Source organism: Prunus persica, chromosome G1 (assembly GCF_000346465.2).
Source record: "Prunus persica cultivar Lovell chromosome G1, Prunus_persica_NCBIv2, whole genome shotgun sequence".
In the NCBI taxonomy this organism is placed as follows: Eukaryota; Viridiplantae; Streptophyta; class Magnoliopsida; order Rosales; family Rosaceae; genus Prunus; species Prunus persica.
The window spans coordinates 22350406-22370427 of NC_034009.1; the positions used below are offsets into that span (position 1 = coordinate 22350406).

General features: G+C 36.7%; 4 protein-coding genes and 1 long non-coding RNA gene across 5 annotated transcripts; 2 read left to right on the forward strand and 3 right to left on the reverse strand.

Annotated features, from left to right (window-relative positions):
• LOC109946644 lies at positions 2092-4316 on the reverse strand. Its single transcript, XR_002269745.1, has 3 exons — positions 3246-4316; positions 2465-2707; positions 2092-2379 (listed from the first exon to the last, which is right to left on the reverse strand). It is a non-coding gene; the product is annotated as an uncharacterized LOC109946644 (long non-coding RNA).
• Positions 6140-8840, forward strand: LOC18793244. The gene is made up of 5 exons (XM_020554955.1): positions 6140-6483; positions 6878-6989; positions 8099-8170; positions 8261-8478; positions 8576-8840. The coding sequence occupies exons 1-5, from the start codon at positions 6374-6376 to the stop codon at positions 8676-8678; spliced, it is 615 nt and encodes a 204-aa protein (XP_020410544.1). The 5' UTR covers positions 6140-6373; the 3' UTR covers positions 8679-8840.
• LOC18790283 (probable glycosyltransferase At5g03795) lies at positions 8875-10434 on the reverse strand. Its single transcript, XM_007226495.2, has 2 exons — positions 9583-10434; positions 8875-9443 (listed from the first exon to the last, which is right to left on the reverse strand). Exons 1-2 carry the CDS (start codon positions 10350-10352, stop codon positions 8957-8959), a joined length of 1257 nt encoding a protein of 418 aa, XP_007226557.2. The 5' UTR covers positions 10353-10434; the 3' UTR covers positions 8875-8956.
• LOC18792904 lies at positions 11199-15034 on the forward strand. The gene is made up of 10 exons (XM_007222226.2): positions 11199-11627; positions 11747-11816; positions 12361-12485; positions 12738-12846; positions 12944-13007; positions 13100-13155; positions 13629-13736; positions 13924-14073; positions 14211-14381; positions 14529-15034. The coding sequence occupies exons 1-10, from the start codon at positions 11398-11400 to the stop codon at positions 14760-14762; spliced, it is 1317 nt and encodes a 438-aa protein (XP_007222288.1). The 5' UTR covers positions 11199-11397; the 3' UTR covers positions 14763-15034.
• Positions 15056-18161, reverse strand: LOC18788792 (DNA repair RAD52-like protein 2, chloroplastic). The gene is made up of 4 exons (XM_007223382.2): positions 17542-18161; positions 17420-17457; positions 16734-16825; positions 15056-15434 (listed from the first exon to the last, which is right to left on the reverse strand). Exons 1-4 carry the CDS (start codon positions 17895-17897, stop codon positions 15297-15299), a joined length of 624 nt encoding a protein of 207 aa, XP_007223444.1. The 5' UTR covers positions 17898-18161; the 3' UTR covers positions 15056-15296.

The following is a 20022-nucleotide window of genomic DNA, read 5'->3' on the forward strand; positions in this document are numbered from 1 at the left end:
GTGTTAGAGTGGCTAGACTTCATCTATTAAACACAACACAACAAGAACAACATAGAAGTATATTAATATATTAATATATTAAAACATAATCAAATTAAAACACAAAACAACAAATTAAACTAAAAAAATAGAAACCAAATCAATTGAAAATCATAATTTCCAATTCCATTCCCAATTCAAAGCCCTAATGTTGAAACCCTCAAAATTAGCCTATATAATGTAAACACAATAAAATAAAAGGTCCAAAGCAAAATCAATTCAATTGAACTATTTAATTAACCCTAAACAGCCTAAACTCCTGTTGAAGGAAAATGTGAACCTCTCAACATAATTTCACCACCACTAATTAATTAATGGGGTTTTATTATTTTAGGATCAACCTATTCGAGACGTAGTGTCTCTTAATTACAATCTCTTGCTTCAAGGGAACACCCTTTGATTCCATCATAAAGAAATAGAACGTGTGTATTTGGTTTTGTGGCTGCCCTTAAGTCAAACCTCAAGGTGCCTACGTATCCCTTGCGGGAATCAAGCCACTCGTAGTTCAAAGAATCGCAATGAATAAATGACTCTTTGCGAGGGAAATTTGATTTGAATTGTATTAAGAAGCATTTGAGTGAATTTAGTGTGAATAAACTAGGAATTCGATATGGAATTGTGTTTTGGACGGTTGCATCTAGATTGAATCCCTAGATTGCCTACGTACCCTTTCGAAGGGATCAAAGCAACGTAGTTCGGATTTAAGATTTAGAAATTAGCGGGTAAGTGTGGCCCACTAATTAAGAATTTGTGTTTGAGAGATTTGAATTGAAATTTGCATGGGTAGATGACCCATGAAAAATTGGATGATTTTGTACCACTTTTCTTGTTGTCAATGTCCAAGAAAAATAATGAGTAATTTTGATTATCCCATTAATTTTTCCTAAAATTGACAATTGCACTTGGGAAAGTGTTTTGGCAAAATTTGGTTAAGATAAACCAGGGATTTAAATTTGGTTATGGTTGCGTCTATTGGGATGTTAGACTGCCTACATACCCTTGACGGGATCAAACCAACGTAGTTCCAAAAATTTGATTTAATTTGCGTGATTTTGTACCACTTGGGCCTTTGATGTGGTTTTGTACCACTTGGGCTTCAATTTGTTGATTTGGGAATTAATGGGCATTTTAGCAATTTAAGCCAATTAATCCATAATTTGCGAGCTTAAGACTTTGCATCAACTGTTCGCCAACTGGATTGTTTTCAATGGACAAGTCCATTGGGCTTGAGATTTGTAATGAACAAGTCCATTGTATTTGAGGTCGCCAAATCTTAGAATATTGTCTTGAGACTGTCAGGTTTTGACATATTTAAGAAATAACCCACATGAACGGACGGTTATCGAGACATAGGATGTACGATGTCTTCAAATATTTTATTTTGAGTTTATATCAAATGTCCACTTGCCAAGACATTTTGCAACTTGAGGTATATATTTTTTCCTTTTCTCATATCCCATTCATTTCAGACTTGGTGCCGAAATCACATGGTCCCAAATTTAATTAAGGCACCCCAAAATGAAAATCCTTCTCCCAGTGGGTTTTGAATGAGCCAAATGTTCCTTGTTGAATTGGAAGACCTTGGAGTGATAAGAAGAACAGCAGCCCTTCTCCATATAGGTTTAGACCACGCATGCATCTATTTTTAAATAGATACGTTTGCACGACAGTAAACTAAAGCAAAGAACTTCTCTTTATCAAACCATAGACTTTGCTTGACCTCTGCTACCAATTAGAGATAATTCTTTGAGAGATTCACTATTATACCTAATATAGGATCCCATATTATAAAAAAATAAAAATAAAAAATAAAAAATAAAAAACCTATATGAAATGGACTTTAGAAACATACCCAAAACCCATTTACAAAACAAAAAGGCTTTTAACTTATTTTAAATTACAAAACTGCTATTGATTTCTTAAAACAAACCCAACCCCAAAACCTCATATAAAAAACTCAAAACACTCAATAGGGCATCAAAGTAATTTAATAATCAAAATTAAATTCAATAGGTTCAGCTGTCATTTTTTGGGTTTTTTGTGGGTATATTTATAAATATTAAATGGTGTAGAATTTATTTATAGTTTTAGTGTTAAGAATAGGTATATGACTAAATATCTCATATATAAAGGGGCTGTCTTGAATGGTTCTCTTTGACTGAAAATTGAATAAAAGAAAAGGAGATGGGCAATAGTAAAAGTATAGCAATAGTAAACAAAAAGAAGAGGAGTTGGCAAGACAAAAACCGCAAGCTTTCTCTTTGGTCTCTGAAGCAAAAGGACAGATTGTTTTCTCCACCAAATAAAGAAATCTGAAGGCCTTCAATCTGGCAGCACAATCTGTACATACAAAAAGAGAAGACAAAATGTCAGAAACATATAAGCAAACAAAAAGAAAATGGAGTTTATGGGCATAGGTTAGCACGTGAAAAGTAAGAGGATTTTTTCCCCTTGTGTGTAGCTGGCGATGAGCAAGAAAAAGGGAGGTGGAACTCTACGTCCTGCCAATTGAAAGTCTCAAAGGTTTTCTTTGGTTATTGACCTTGGGAAAGTTACAGCACACAAAGGACAATAAGAGAATTTGCCTCTTTTGGTTCCAAGTCACTTGCGAAGCTGAATCCCAGAAGCATCCAATTGACTAGAGCGTCTTCTATTGCTATTGATGTTGCTGTCCATGCAAAAAAAAGCCAAGTTAGTTCAATCAATAAATATATATATATATATATATAAAAGAATTAAAGAAAGGCATGGGGATGCTACCACGTGAAGGACAAAACAAGAGAAACAATTACAGATATTTAGTTATATACCCATTCTTAGAATTAAAATTATAAATAGACCCTACACCATTTAATTTTTATAAATATATCCAAAAAAATGACAGCTGGACGTATTGAATTTAATTTTGATTATTAAATTACTTTGATGCCCTATTGAGTGTTTTGGATTTTTTTTATGAGGTTTTGGAGTTGGGTTTATTTTAAGAAATTAATAGCAGTTTTGTAATTTAAAAGAAATTAAAAGTTTGTTTGTTATATTGTAAATGGACTTTAGGTGTGTTTCTAAAGTCCATTTCATATATGGTTTTTTTAAATAATTTGGGCTCCTATATTAGGTATAATAGTGAATATCCCTTTTTTTTTTTTCATTACTTTTTTTTTTTTGGTTGCCCCTTGTTGCAAACAAAATACAACAAACACACCCACCACTTTTCTTTTGCTCCGTTATCTCTTCAACCGCTGGCTCTCCTCTTCTTCTTTTTTTTTTTTCTTTTTTTTTTTTTTCTGTGTTGACTTGCTGGCAGCAAGTGCCCATAGGGAGGCAATTCAATTGCCGTGAGACCCTTTTATTTTTAGATGCTCCATACAGAGTTTTTTACATGCCCTCCTTCTTTGATTTTGATTCCATGGTGGGTTCACCACCATATCCTCCTCAACTCTCCATGATTTGAGACATCCCCTGCATTTGGAAGCATTTAACCAGAGTTGCCTGTTGGAAATATGATGATTGAAATCATCATGGAAGACAATCTTCCCTGTTGGTTGTGGACTGAAAACATCGATGGAATTATTTTAACGAAGCCAATCCTTGGAGAGAGATTCCTAACTTTGTTTATGATGATTGAAATCATCATAGCCAAGAATCTCTGTGGACTGATCAAAAAGCTGGGTGCAGATCGTCCCTTAGAGAGATTCTTGACCTTTTTTATGATGATAGAAATCATCATCGCCAGGACCCCTCAGGTTGATTGAAACCTGAAGTCTTGAGCAAACAAGAAAATTATGCCATGAAACTATGATTTTACCTTGAGATGACTTTTGCTTTCTTTGGCGTGCTTGCTCTCTTTCTTTTCTTCCTGCGGCTATTCTCTCATATGCTTCTTTTTCTTTCTGCGGCTATTCTCTTCTCTACTCCTCTTTTTTTTTCTTAAACGCAGGCGTGTCTCTTTTATAGGCCATGAGTCTTGAGGAGTTTGAGATTGAGTAAACTATCACTCCTTGGCCTTAGTGTTTGATAAAAACACTCTAAGTACAACCCTTGCATCAAAACAACTTTTATTCCTTTACATATGGATGAATTATTTTTGTGGTCACTCACTTTTAATAAATTTCCACGTAGACAGCCATCCCCTTTATTTGATGAAAAAAAATATCATTTAAACAACTCCGTCAAATTAAAATAAAAAATAGCCCAACATAATTAAATTATACTTAAAAACATAATCTATTCAATTCACATTTTAAAACATATCCAATCAATTCACATTAACCCTAAACCCTCAGTACTGATCAATTCACAATTTTATTAACCCTAAAACGTATCCTAAATATAATTAACAAATTATTTATAAACATAATGAACAAAACATAATTGCTAGATTAAACCCCAATTCAAAGTTCAATTTCAGAAATTGGGTAAAAAATTTACTTGAAGATGAGGAGATAACGATGCAGAGACGATGATAAGCGACTGAGAGAGGCAACGAGGTTGATGAGTTTCTTTCCGAAAGGAAGAGACGACACACACAGAGACTGAGATGAGAGACTAGAGAGAGACTGAGACGAGGCAGCGAGGTGGACTAAGAGATTGAGAGCGGGGACGATGATGAGTGACTGAGAGAGGCAGTGACATTGTCTGAGAGAAAGGTGGCGACATTGGTTGATTGAGAGAGAGAGAGAGAGAGAGAGAGAGAAGCGACGAGGTCTGTGGTGTTTTCGCGAAGGGTTTGAGAGAGATGAGTAAGATTGACAAGTTGAGAGAGAGAGAGAGAGAGATGAGATGTGCAAGTGATTGATTTGACAGCTAGGATTGATCGAAACTAAGAAATCCTAGTTGTTAGATTCATCTAATGGCTGTTAGTGAATATAAAATATTTATAAATGGGTAATGCTAAGCATACTACATTGTGTACTACCTCTCTAATAGAGATGGAGCCCACCAATACAATTGGGCCCATCTCTATTAGAGAGATGGTACACAATGTGGTACGAAAAATGTGATAAGCCTAGCATTTTTCTTTATAAATATTTAATTAAATTATTTGCGGTATATCACAAAATTGAGATTTTCATAACCGCATCGACAACTGCACAGTGCAATCAGTTTAAAAAACAGCAAATTGTGGTCGATTTTGCTGCGATGACGGTTAGATTGCGGTGAATAATCGGTCGGTAACTGCGGTTTTGTTGTATATCGGTCTAAAATGTCAGCCCTAGAAAGAAGAGGAGAGGGAGAAGAACAATGGCTTCCTCCCCCTCAAAGTGAAAACGGCGCTAAGTGCGTTTTCGGGAAGAGAGGGGGCTTAAGGTTTTGTTTCCTCGCCATGTGTAACAAGATGAGATGAGATGAGAGTGAATTACTTAAAACAATAAGAAAATTAAAGCAAAAGTAATAATCAATTGAAAGTAGTTTTTTTGTAGCTAAAACGTAAATTTACTTATTATTTTTAGCTTTTAAGGTAAATATTTAAAAAAATTGTATTCATTTTTTCTACTATTGATGCTGGTTAAATTTGTGCAAAATGTTATGAATGAATTCCTATTTACCATAGTTACTTTTGTGGATAATGTTTCTCAATTAGTAAATAAGATCCCAAAGAAAATGAAAAAAGATTGATAAAGAAAAAAGGACAAATAGGAAAATAGTATAGGATACAGAGAGATTACGAGATGAGATTGGAGAGTAAATTTAGGTTTCAGCCCAAAAAAAAAAATTCACTTTTGGAAAAAACAAAAGCTTTTTCAAAAAAGACAGAAAAACCTCTCAATTTTCAAATCAAAGACAAGCAAATGTAAAGACTTCCTTAGAAAATTCAAAAATAAATAAGGGCAATTTTGTTTATGTTGGCTTCTTTTGAAAAATTTCTCTCTCTTTTGGCATTTTCCAAAGTCTCCTTTGGAGAGTAAATTTATCTCTTGAACTTGAACCACAGGAGTTTAAGAGATTGTGGTCATCCAAAGTTGGATATTAATCCAATGATTCAAAAAAGTTTCTTGAAAGAAGTGCAAGAACGAGAGAACCGTTGAATTTATATCTAATGATGAGTGAATGAGTAAACCGTTCAATTTATATCCAATCGTGTAACCACAAATCGCTTGAATCGTTGTAATCCAAGAGTTGGGAATGATAGATTACATTCGAGAAGGTTATGGAAAGCGGGTAAGTGCTGGAGCGTTCGGTCAGAGCGTGGGAACAATTTTAAAGACGTGTTCTATTCGGTAAATTCCCATCCCAAACCAAAATCAAAGCAACGCGGTGGTGGATTTTGATACCTCTGCAGCGGAGGCAGACGAAGAAGGAGACAGAAACTGAGAAATTGAGAAAGAAGACAGAGATGGCTGTGAACCCTCAACTGTTCCCTAATGGCATGCCTGTTCCTTTTGTGAACGAGATGTTCGTTCTCGCCAGAGACGGCGTCGAGTTCGAGGTCGATAAGATTCCTGGGTTCGTTCTCACTTCTCAATTCCCTTCTCCTCAGTCATCTTCATCGTCATTCAATTTGCCATATTCTCTTACAAGTTTGATTTAATTGATGCCTCTCTTTCTCTTTGAAACATGGCCTTGCGCTTTAATTTGATTTTGCCAACACTAATTCATTCATTCATTCTGCTCTTTCAGTACCCAATTTGAATAAATAAAAATTATGGGGTATTGATTTGAAATTTGATTGAATGTATGCCCAAAATCGTAGCTTGATTGATTTGTGTTGGGAGGGTGCAAGAATAAAAATGAGTAAATTGTTAATTTAATCCCATTTCCTGTTCTATTGGAGTGGGAAGATGGCAGTGTAGTAATTGCCTAATTTGGTGTTGAATTGTGCATTGCCTTCGACTTTCAGATCTGATGGTGGTCGTCTTAAAGCAAAGGGGACAATCTACTTGTCAAATATACGCATGGTCTTTGTTTCAAACAAGCCTGTTGGAAACTTTATTGCGTTTGATATGCCCCTGGTATGTGATACGTAGTTTTAAGTCAACATTGCTTTCCTTCCATCGTTATTTTGCTTTTTCTTTGAGAGGTTCACTTGTAACTGAGTCAACTCGCAAAGTTTCTTTGCACCTAATGATTCTTCTGTAACCCTTTTTCTGTGATTGTGGGTTTCCATGACTTGTGGTTTTGATTTCCTGCATAGTGAATGTATCTTGACCAAAGATTCTGACTTTTATTTTGATGCCAAAATATGTTAACAAAGGAAGTTTTAACATTTATTGTTCTCTGGTGTAAGTCTCTGGACTTTTGTTCTTATTTTAATTGTGATTTTAACTGTGGAAGGTGGTCTCAAGAAGAGATTGGGATATTTTTCCTACGATAGATTTAGCATTTACACAGGGGAAATGTTCAGGGTAAAAAAAAATAGCTTTTAGGTTAAGATTAGAGTATTGTGAGCTACATTCAGACTTTGTATATGTCAAATACTTGTATTTGATGTTACTTCTGAGTTCTTCTTTCCCTTTTATTATAAGTGTGATTTAGATGAACTTTGATGATTTCTCTGCAATATATGTTACTTTGGGCTATTTAACATAGTTTGTAAAATCCTTGATACGATCTTATGATTGGATCTCAAGTGCTCTCTTGTGGATCTTCTTAGGTAGGATCCTGATTTTGAAAACCCGGCATCTAACTTCCATTATCTAACAAAGAGTAATTCAAAATTATAATATATTTAATCAACCTTTTATGTCACAATTTTGTCACAAACCTACAGCCAGCCATGATCCACCACTACAACAATCCTAATTTTCCCAGTGAATCACTTTTATCCCACAGCAGTAATTTGCCACTATTTCTAACAACCGTTGGATATTATCCTATCCAACAGTTGCTGGGTTTCAGGTGCTCGCTGGTTCCTAATTCTAGGGGCTCAGGTGAGTGCTATTATTATTATGTGTAAGGCTAAAAAGTGCTGTTGTCTGTGATGATCGGCTTCCTTGTTTGAAGTTTGTAAGGATTCTTTTGTCTTGGTGCAGTTTTGGCACAAATTTGATGTCTTTTGCTGTCGCTCTTTTATATCCATTTATTTGCATCTCACTGACCTTTGTGTTGATTCATTCTTCAGCTTTATGTCCATGGTGAAAAGTTCAATCAACCAATTTTTTTCTGCAACAACATTTCTGGTCAAGTGGAGCCTGTAAGTATATCGGTTAGAAGGATTTCAATTATTGTACATAAACCCTTTTATGATTTTGGAGATCTTATTTGTCTTGATGACTAATTTTAGGTAGTTCCAGAAAATCAGCATGGGGCTCTTTATTCCACTCACTCATTCAAGATTTTGTTCAAAGAAGGGGGTTGTGGAACGTTTGTTCCGCTTTTTTTCAACTTGATCTCCTCAGTGAGACAATATAATCAACATCAACACCCCAATGCAGGACCACAGCCTCATGTGGATCCTTTACAGGCAGCGCAAACTCCTGTTGATGAGATGATGAGACATGCGTAAGTGACATATTTTGCACATAATTGCCATGTGTGCTTGTAGTCAAATGGATTTAGAGAAGGATCACTGGTTAAACTATGATTTTTTATTTTGCAGGTATGTCGATCCTAATGATCCAACGAGGATCTTCTTGCAGCAGCCTACTCCAGAGTCTCAGCTGAGGCGGCGCACATACCAGTCACAGCCCGCAGGACAGTAAATGTAGTTTTAATTATAAATAAACGTACATGTTATAAGAACCTCCAAAAGCGTGCTGTGTAACTGAATTATAGAAGACTGTTTCTACTTGTATATTCACTGAGATGTCTATTTACCCTTTTATTGTGAAGAAGAATCCGTTGAATCTTTCACTGTGGATGAATTACATTTTGGCCTTGAATATGTGATTCAGAATATGGTGCAAGCCATACATGGCATGGCAAGATTTTATGCGTCACAAGTGTAAAATATACAATTTTCAAAGCCTCAACCGTTCAATTAGGAAGACAGACGCAGGGAGCTCCTTTTGAGCCACAACTGGTAAGCAGTCATGTAGAAAGAGTCATAGCCCTTGGGAGTCTCATGCCAAACAAAATGCCTTCGAACCTCACACAAATTATGGTACATGCTCATGTACTTTCGTCTTGTTATCGACAACAATGTCCTCTTCAACAAGGCAACATCGCCATTGTTGACAATAACTGAAAACTTGCTCCAGTCTAATACATTGGCAAATGGAAGCTCGTAGTGGTTGGAAATTATAACAGGAACGCACCCATAATGTACGGCATCGCTCACCCTGGCAGTGTTGACCTCATAGCCTTTAACATGGAGGCAATACTTGCTCCTCCTAAACCCCTCCTCATAAGGGTAAGATGGTTGCCCTGGGAATATATCCATGTATGTCTCATTGCCCCATAAATCTACCAGCTGCTGCCGGATATTAGAGTTTTGAATTCGGCCCGCAAAGTACACAAGCTTATCCCTGCATCCGGAAAAATATCACATCTTATGTTATGTTGTTAAACTGCCAATCTAAAAAATCAAAAATCAAATATATCAACAAAAATGTTGGATTACAAATACAAATCTCAATTGAGAAAAGTGAGTGATTTAAGGGTTACCTGGCATGTGGGGGGTTGAGGGCATGCTGAGGAGGGCGAGGCCAAACTTGGGGCAAGGCAACATCTTTGTGGGTAACGTAGAATCTTTGGAAGTAGCTGGAGGAGCAAGTGAGCTGAATGGCATTGTTGCGCAACCCAACATGTTTGGAGGAGGCCTCTCGACAAACAGAGTGACAGCAGGCATAGAAATGGTCAGAGCCTAGAGAGGCATTCCAGAAGGGCAAATCTTGGCTGATGCTGGTGGTGTATCGGGCAACAAAATCTGCAATGGACGGCTCAGAATGGACACGTGGGTCGTTTCTGAGGAGATTGACTGAGAAGGGTAGGAAGAAGAGATTGGCTTTTTCTGGGTTGGTGGTGATGAGGGAGCTGCTAAGCAGAGACAGCTTGAACATGTGCTCGCTGAAGTAGTTTCCGAGTTTTGGATCGAATGGGTTTGGGTGGGGAAGGAAAATGGAAGCAGAGGAAGCAAAAGAAGAAGAAGCAGAATTGGTGGGATAAACATAAATCTTGAAGCTTTGGATCATGTCTTCAAAGTCAGCAGCAAAGAGCTGCCAGTTGTGGTAAGGACCCGAATCTACAGGAAGTGGTGTGGGAGGAGAAGCTGAGAGACGACCCAAATTGGAAGGGCTGCCTTGTTCTTCTGACGAATGAAGGAGAAAGATGGCAAACCAGGAAGCTGAAGAGACTGCCAGCAGCAGCAGCACGGTCAGGAGCAGCCGGCGTTTGAGTTTAGGCATTTTGTTCAGAAATAAGCACGCAGGCTTCATCTTTGGTTCTTGTCTGTCGATCCAGACTTGCTAGCATAGAGACGCTCGCTGACGGGTCACAAACCGACGATAAATAATGCAAAGGATGATAAAAAAAACACAAAATCCACCTAAAATTACAAAACAGGCCATTTATTTGTTTTTAATTGACACCTTCAAAGATTTGGTTTACACATGAATTTATTAACTTAAATATGAATCTCTAATTAACTGAAATCTACAATATTGAAATCCTAATAAATACATTTATATGTGAAATTATTCAACCATTTTTTGGTATTTCGTTGAGCAACCCGAAGTTGGCATACAATATAGAGGAAAGAAAGCAAATTTTGATACACGAAAGTAAGAATATACTCCAATAAGAATTTTATGGTGAGATGGTTAAGGATTTCTAATTTCATTAATTGAATCGCATGTATGAGAAATATGTAACTCACTAACAAATCTAATGAATGGTCATTACTCAAAAAGCTCCCGATAGGAATGAATATTGAATAATTTACCAAGAAAAACAAATCATATAGAAAATAAAAATGTAATACCTCCTTAATGACGACAAACATGCTAAGTGAACTGTTAAATTGTAAAATGGAGAAAGATAACAAGAAGTGAGAAAGGGAGATGGAAGAAGGAAAAGAAGACAAATGAGCAAATAAACAAGCAAATTTCACACTCCATGCCAAAAAGAAGAAACATATCAGAAAAAGAAAAAAAAAGAAAAAAGGAAAAATATATATAAATTGCACCAAAATAATTGAGTTGTAATAGGAAATGCCTAATTTTCTTATTATTTACTAAAACTTGTTTATTTATATTGGCTTTTGACTTCATCACGATGAACCAATGAAGAGGGGCGTTTGGAGGGTGTGGGGCTTCAGGTTGGGCCACATCACCATATTTTCTGATTATTTATGTTGAAAGCTGAAGAAGGAAGATGAAACCAGCTTACCCATTCTGAAGAAGAGTGACAAGAGAGTGGAATTTGCAGAGAATATACAAGCTTTCGTTGTTGGGTTACAACAATTGACGTAAGAAAAAAAGCATGGCCAGTTGGGTAAGGAGCCCGCAGCCTCATCCCCATCTCCATCCTCATCAATCTTTCAACAAGCGGCTTCTAATTCAACCGCAAAGTCGTACTTTCAGGCTTTCAAATTCCCATCGCCATCTTCGGAGGAGAATTTACTGTAACTATGATGACGATGCCACCAAGAAACAATCACAGCCGCAAGCTCCACAGCCAACTGGGATCAAGCTCTACTCTGAGATTGAGAGGTTATGTTTTATTATGCCCCTTTCTTTCAGCTTTGTTATGATGGCTGATGCAATTGTTTGTTTGCCCTCGGGTTAAATCTACACTCCAATTCAAAGCTTGTTCTTTTATCTACGTACAGATTACTTACGGAGACTGTAAGGCAATCCCAAGGTCGCTGGGCTGGTTCAAGCGACTGGACTCAAGTGGAGGTGTAATTTCATTTCGTTCTCTTATAGCTTTTCAGATGATCACACGTTTACATTTTTTTTTTTTAATGCACAAAGCTTTTCTGGATAAGTTGACCAATAACAGGATTTCAAATTTTGTTCTCTTATGTTTATTTGCTGTGATGAATTATGTCTTGGGAATCATTTACAGGTTGTTTATTAGTTAAAAGTAGAATATGCAGGTGAATTCTAGGTGCAAATTGGCTTTAGGTTGAAACTTGATCGAATTTGCATATTCTTTTTGTTAAGATACAAAAGCAAGATTTATAATATTCAAAACCATACAAACAAACAATATATGTCAAACACCCCACACAACCAGGTAGTGGCTGCGAGTGTTAATCCAAGAAACTTTCTCTAGCATTTCATGTCTGACTTGAAAGCCGGCTAACAATGTTTCAAGGAATAAGGAGTATATGTTGGACAGTGTCTGTACAAAAGCAGCCACTCTCTCTCTCTCTCTCTCTCTCTCTCTCAGTGAAGGATTCGTAACCACACTAAACCAATCTATCATTATCTATCTCAGGGGGCATGGGTTCTCAAACCAAAAACCTCAGAACCCAAGGCCGTTGTACATTTTATTGGTGGCATATTTGTTGGAGCTGCCCCTCAACTTACCTACCGCATGTTTCTTGAGCGCCTCTCAGAAAGGTGAGATTCAATTCAAACTTTGGTTGTCTAATAATGAGCTTGTATAGTCCATATCATGCTAGTATAGCTATGTATGTACACTTTGGATCCCTATGTTACATGATTCAATCTGATTCTTTAAAGGTCCAGAGCATTGTGGTTGTTATAGAAAGTTGTGTTTGGTCCTAGTCTATCTACTATTGGTAGATTATGATGGAGTTTTCTGCTTTTAAGAAAGAAGAAAAATATGATTCAGCCTTTTCTGTGCTGTAGGGGTATTTTGGTGATTGCAACACCATATGCTAGTGGATTTGATCACTTCTTCATTGCAGATGAAGTCCAATTCAAATTTGATCGGTGTTATCGGTTTCTTAAAGAGACGGTGTGTTTCTATTTATTATTTTCAGAATCTGTATGTTTGTTGTTCTGCTTAATTTTCTTCCCTAGGTAAACAAAACCTAAGATTCTTGATTATACAGGTTCAAGATCTTCCTACTTTCGGCATTGGCCATTCTTTGGGATCTGTCATCCACCTTCTGATCGGTATTGCCTTTTAGTTTTTCCCTAACAAACTGTTCTTACTGGTGCAAATGATTGGGGTTTTAGAAATTCACTACGTTAGTGACTCCGGTCAGGTTCAAGATATGCTGTTCAAAGAAATGGGAATGTGTTGATGGCATTCAATAACAAGGTATTTTACCTCCTGAATTCATTATTATACATGTCAGAACTTGGTGAGAAGAGAAGAAATTGAGATAACTAGAGGTGGAATCCTCTCTTTTAAAAATTTAGAGGTGCAGCATTTCAGCTCATAATTCTATAGAAAGAAATTTAGCAGCACATCCTTTATATTCCCCCTTGTTTTTGCCTAGTTTCTTTGTGTGACCAAGTGGATAGAAATTTTCAAGATTATTTCTTTTTTAACTTTTACATTTTTCTTCCAATTCCTTATTTATTTAGGCAGAAACCAGTTGAATTGTACACGTTCTTTTCTTATCTCATGCCCTCAACACATGCATCATATTTACTTCATGGAAAAGGAACAAAAAATAAGAAGTAAAACTTACACGCAGACACCCGCAGAATCACTCTACATATGGTTTTTCAAACTATTTCTGTAGAACATTTGAGATTGAAATTTTTTGTTCTTCCTTGATTTAACAGGAGGCAAGCTCAGCTGTTCCTCTGTTCTCACCTGTTCTTGTTCCAGTGGCTCAAGGCCTCGGACCAATTTTATCTCAGATTGCATCATCACCAACAGTCCGCTTTGGGGTGGGAGTTATATTATTAATGTCTTATATATGTGCGTGTCTATATATCTGTATATTTTAGTTTTTGAACCATGCCACATAAAGCTTGATTATATGATCATCTCATCAAGTAAGTGCATTTATTCATTTCTAGCGATTAATATGTTTAGTAACAACTGTCTCATCAATTCTTATGAAAATGCTTGCAGGCAGAAATGACTTTGAAGCAATTTGAAAACCTTAGCCCTCCCATCATGAAGCAAGTTCTTCCTTTAGTTGAGCAGCTCCCTCCCTTGTATATGGACTTAGTTAAGGGAAGAGAAGATTTTGTTCCAAAACCTGAAGAAACTCGGCGACTTGTAAGCAAACCTATAACTATTTACAAGTTAATTCTATGCTTCCCTTAATCAAGTCATTGTACTTTTTTTATTATAAGAATTCAAATTTGAGTTAAGGTTTACAACTTACATTTTCCATTTATTGACATTTTCTTCAGATAAAATCGTACTATGGTATTTCCAGGAATCTTCTGGTGAAGTTTCAGGATGATACAATTGATGAGACTTCAATATTAGCACAGTTGCTAAGTTCAGATTCAGCCATCAGTTCTATGCTAGACATGTCAATTCGCTTATTGCCTGGAGATCACGGGCTTCCTTTGCAACAGGTGATTTTTGTGCCAACCATTTAGTGGGGAATATATTTCCGTAGCTTTTACTTCTGGAAATGTATGCTTAGAATCCCTGAGTGCAGTTCCAATTTGTCCATCTCTGTCAAAGAGACAAGCAATTTAGATAATATTTCTATCATGCAGGCTCTCCCAGACGTGCCTCCAGCAATGGCAGATGCAGTAAATCGTGGAAGTGAGATTTTGGCCAATCTCACCGTGGGGACACCATGGGAGACAGTTGCTAAAGAAGTAGGCAACTCATTAGGCGTGGATTCAAAGATCCTTCGTGCAGAAATATCTAAAGACATAGGCCTGCTTGTGGATGTGGTTGTATCTTGGATAGCTTCCAACACAGGTCCAAAGCTTTTGAAGCCGTGAAGAGTTGGACAAGCAATAGCATACACATGAGAGACAGCAATTGTTATCTCACTTAGACAAGGATATGATATTTAACAGGACAATGAAAGGAATTGATTTGGAAACAAAGTCTTGTTCATATTCAGTTTTATCTTCATTTCATGTAATTTCAGAGACGCCCAATTATAGAAGTAATCAAACATGTTTTTACACACCAAAGCCTTTGTTTAAATGCAGATGTACATCATTGTGGTTTGTAATGTTTAACAGAAACAAGCAGCATTTTGAAACAAGGAGAAGACTGTTCCATTTGATTCATAAATATCTGACTTTGTATCTAATGTCTACAGCATTAGACATGAATGGATCTGCAGTGTTCGCACCATTATTTGTTTCCCACAATCTGAACCATATAAATATGAGACCAGTTTATAAACTTTATATGACAGCTCATTTGTCAGATATTTACATCAACAGGCAGAACTATCTGACTTCATAACGAACTAAACAAAAAGATGCCACAATGAGAAGGTCAACCCTCCTGCCATCCTGCGTCTAATCTTCATGATACAGATAGAGGCCAAGGCCAAACCGAGCACATGCTCTGCAGAAAGCTATTTCCTCCGCTGCGGTAACTGGATCGGCATTGCGGCCATCACTGGGCGATACTGTTCCAGTTGACTCACGGTGTGCCTGAAATTGGTGTGTCAGAACATCTGTAAGAAATTAGGACTGTAATAAAACATCATTCATGTTCAACTCCATCGGCCTACGGTTAAGTCGCAAATAGCCAAAGTAACACTGGATTGACTTCTTTTTTCTTTAATTAGGTCACTCGTGTCTTGTTAACTGAAAGATCGAACTAGGGGCACCTTAGAGCATATGAGATTTACAATTGAACTTGTAGAGATAAAGGATATGAAAAGAATCCATGGCAGTTAAATCACATTAAACAGGGTCAAAACCCCACTTCCCAAAAAAAAGCATCCAAGGAGTAATTGAACACCAAGTTACCTCACTGCCTTTAGTTTTCAACTGGAAGAGACAGACAAATTCTAATTATTTACTTCAGTTCATTCAGTTGCCTTGTTTCAATAGTGTATTGTCCAGGGTAAAAGGCTTTGTGCCCCTTTAGATATCATCTACTCGCCTGCAAAAACATTTTCTATCCCACCCAAGTCTATCTTAGAAACCATTATGAAAATGCTATAAAGCACATCAGCAAACAAAATTGACTAGAGGAAAGAGGTTCTGTAAATAATCCTCTTTACACTATCAGCATCTTCTATGTCTTACTATTCACAAATAAGATACCCACAACTTGTGTGGAAGCTAGAGTATCTAGTCAATTGGCTACTCTCAAGACTGCAATCACAACTTCCCATAAAGACATAATTCAGCGATTTCCAGCCCTTTGCATATCATACACCTAATGTAGTACAAAAGGCAATCACCACACCTAACTCCCAGAATACAAGGATCATCATCAGAATAACCTTAGGTTTCAATAGACTGTCTCCCTAACCAAAGGAGGTCCCTAGATGCTTTAGCACTTAAGGAAAATTCATGGAGATCCCTCAGAATTAAATACAGAATACTCTGAAAGAGATCAACAGATTCCCAAGTTCTTATGCCATCTCTTTTTCATCATGCTTAGCATCTTTCATAACCTTGGATTCAACTGAAATCATTATTCAGACATGTGTACAAAATTAAAGTTTATAGATCATAACCTTCAAAACCAACACGTTCCCCTTTTAGTGGAGTATAAAAGAACCAACTAATACTAAGGGAATTTTTCATAAGATTAAACATAAGACCCAAAAGTGCTAGTCAACCACCGCCGAAACCACTCACAACAAGAGACAGAAAACAGATGTAATCAAGTAACAACTAAGGTGGAATGAGTATTGTTGAACAGCATTATTAGTTAATAGACATGATATAAGGTAATATAGAAATACACCACTCTAAATGGAAGAAGAGCAATACCTCTCCATCAGATCCACGTATAGTGACACGGTATACCACAGTCACACTTCCATTGTCAGAAAATATTACATCACGGATTTCTCCACACCATCCTGCCAAAAGAGTGTTAACAAGTAATAGCATATAGAGAATTATAAACATTTAAAGGGTGGAGGAAATTAAAATAAGTTTACTATCGGAAATCCACTCTAAATGGCAAGAGAGTAGTTGGCGAAGTTCCTGCTAATAGATTTGAAATGGGTTGGTAACCTTAAGACTCTGTCTCAAACTCATAACACATTGGGGTTTGCAAACCAAACGAATTTGAATTGAGTACAATGCTGAATGCAATAACTACATAATGACTCACTAGTCACCGCTAGAGGGCCCAAGCATTTGTATGTGCACATAATATGACATGTACTTGCCAAAATGCATGAGAAAAATGAAGATGCAGATATCTAATTGCTTGTTGAAAGCAGACATGGATGGATGTATAAGTTGATGAATAGGCTATGGTACTATAGAACACATAATAACAGTTGAAAACACACGAACTACTACGCATTGGTTATAGAAGGGCGTAATAGATTGCCTAATATTGTCTGAAAATAATAATAAAAAAAGGTTGGATTTTTTACAACAATAAAATTGAAATGATAATAACAATGGTCAAATTGAGAAGCTGAGGTGAAGAGAGGACACACCAGGAGCGTAGAAGCTCAACATCCGGTTCGCATGGTACCTACCCAATACAAAATTACACAAACTTTACATGAGATTTGATTGGGAACAGAGAAAATCAACAAAAACAGAAAATGAAAACTACCAGGGGATGAAGGTGGAGTGATGGTGAGGAGGTGCTTGGATGATGTTATCAGGGATTCTCTTGTTGAGGTCTCTGAGGATTTCAGCGAGAGGGCGGGTGATGCAGGAAGAGTTGGAAGACGAAAACGACTTGTCTAACGGCACCACATAGTTGGAATTGGGCACTCCCCCTGCCTTCTTGCCGCCATCGCTGCTGCTGCTGCTCTTGCATGTGATCATACAAACCCCTCCCGCTCTCCTCCGAGCCCAGATTCCATCTCCGACCAGTCGGGTCCGGAGCCGGACCTCACCGGCCAGAGAGAAAACGGGTACGCACTTTGGGAGCAAGGCATTGCTGCTATTGGTCTGCAAAGCCATTAGAAAGTCCACGAGCAACAACAACAACAGCAACACAGAAAGTCTCTCTTTCAAAGATACAAAGTCTGGGATGGACTGGTAGATGCAAAGATGATCGATCGATGGTTCAAATTCTAACAAAATTGCGAGATGTGTCTGCAAAGATCACACCTTTTTTTTTCTGAGTATTTTTCGTTGGCTTTGTGTTCTCATTTACTTACTAGTCTTCCTGTCTGAAACTCTCTGACAGTGACAGACCTACTACAATACCCGACCCGAACCGCAAATGGATCCAGATCCCAAACCCCTCTTAATCTCAAATTGTTTTTTGGTTGTTGTGAAAGGACTAACAGAGGTAGTTTTTCTAAAAAGGGAATAAACATACTGCAGCCGTTGTGTCATATCTACCAGCGTTGGATAGTTGAATCGTCTATATCTTATAAAGAATACTGTTATTTCTATCCACATGTTCTATTTTTTCACTAATCTTATATTCTCACTCACCGTATAATAAATGTCACATGAATTTATACTTCAATTTCAATTTGTCACTTTAAAGAAAATCATTAAAAAAATCCATAATTTATCATCTGACTTTAATTTTTCATAGATTTTAAGGGTATTTTAGTATTTCTATTTTCAAGGATATTTTAAAAATGGAAAAATCATTATAATTTTTTTAATAGTTTAAATAATTAAAATTGAAAAAAAAAAATCACCTTCCCCCTCCCCTATGCTCTACTGGCGGCTCCAACCAACCCTGTTCATCTTGAAATCCATTCCTCCTTCCTTTTTCTATTTTTTAATGAGCATTCCCCCTTCCTTATTCACAACCCCTTCCTCCTCTATCGACCATGAAACACATATCCTCCACACACAAATTTTCTCAACCCACCCAAACCGAGTCCACCTTTTTTTTTTTTTTTGTGTGGGTATTTTTCCATTTCCATTCTCAATGAATACCATTAAAAAAAATTAATAGAGTCTCAGAGAGAGAGAAAAGGAGAGAGAGAGATGGACTAGAGGGGGGAAGAGGCACCTGTGCGATGTGTTTTGAAGACAGGTGGGGTTGGTGTGGGGGAGAAAGGGAGAGATGTCACTTTTTTCTCTCTTTTTTTTTTTTGAAAATGGAAAGAATAAAATACCCTTAAAAATGGATGAAAAACTGAATAGTATTAAAGTCAGATGACAAATCATGAATTTTGAAAAATTAAGACGTTTCTGTTAAATTTTTCTTTAAGGTGACAAATTGAAACTAAGGTATAAGTCTATGTGACATTTTGTACAAAAATCTCTTTAAAAAAACACAAACCTATCTTTCCACCCATTATTATTCCTAAAATACCATTTACATATTTGCAATTATAATAAAAATAATAATAATAATAAATTTCTTCAACCCGGATTTGGTTTAGTTGGTTTGATTGGGCCCCAATTGTATTTATAAACCATCATTGTTTTGTCCCTGCAAATAATATTTGCGGTACCTTAAAAATATAAATGGTTCTATACCTACCCCGAACTAAATAAGCAGCAATTTAGTTGGACATTTATTTTCAATATAAAAATATGTTTTTGCGAAAAGAAAAAAAAAAATTGTTGATTGGACGAGGCTCAACTACTCTACTAGAAAGGGGATCAAGCATCAAACTGCTACTTTTGTTTTTCAAGTCTCTACAGAAGATATCATTTTCGATTAGGGATGACAGGACTAAATCTTTTTATTATTTTTACCAAATACTCAAATAAGCTGTCAAATTTGCAGAAAGTAAATTTGAATGGTTCTTTAAAGACGGCCTCTTATTTGAGGATGCAAGAAAATTTTCTCTTTGTTCTGCGCTGGAGTAATTTTAATGGTAATCCGTTAGAAACTTGTTCACGAATGCTCAGGCCCCGCTGCCCAAGTCAAGATGCTTTTTTAGCACGACAAACTGAAGTTGACGTGAGGTCGACAGCGCTTTTTTAATTGACACCAAAAGTCAGTCGACTAATTAGAGTGAAGATCCTTGATCAGTTGATCAGGTCAAGTAGACTTTTGTGCAGCAATCTACAACAAAGAGGAACTGAATCTTCTTTCTTACCTCATCAATAAATACTTGGTACAATTTTATAGAAAAAACATTGTTTTTTATCCGATCTCCAAACC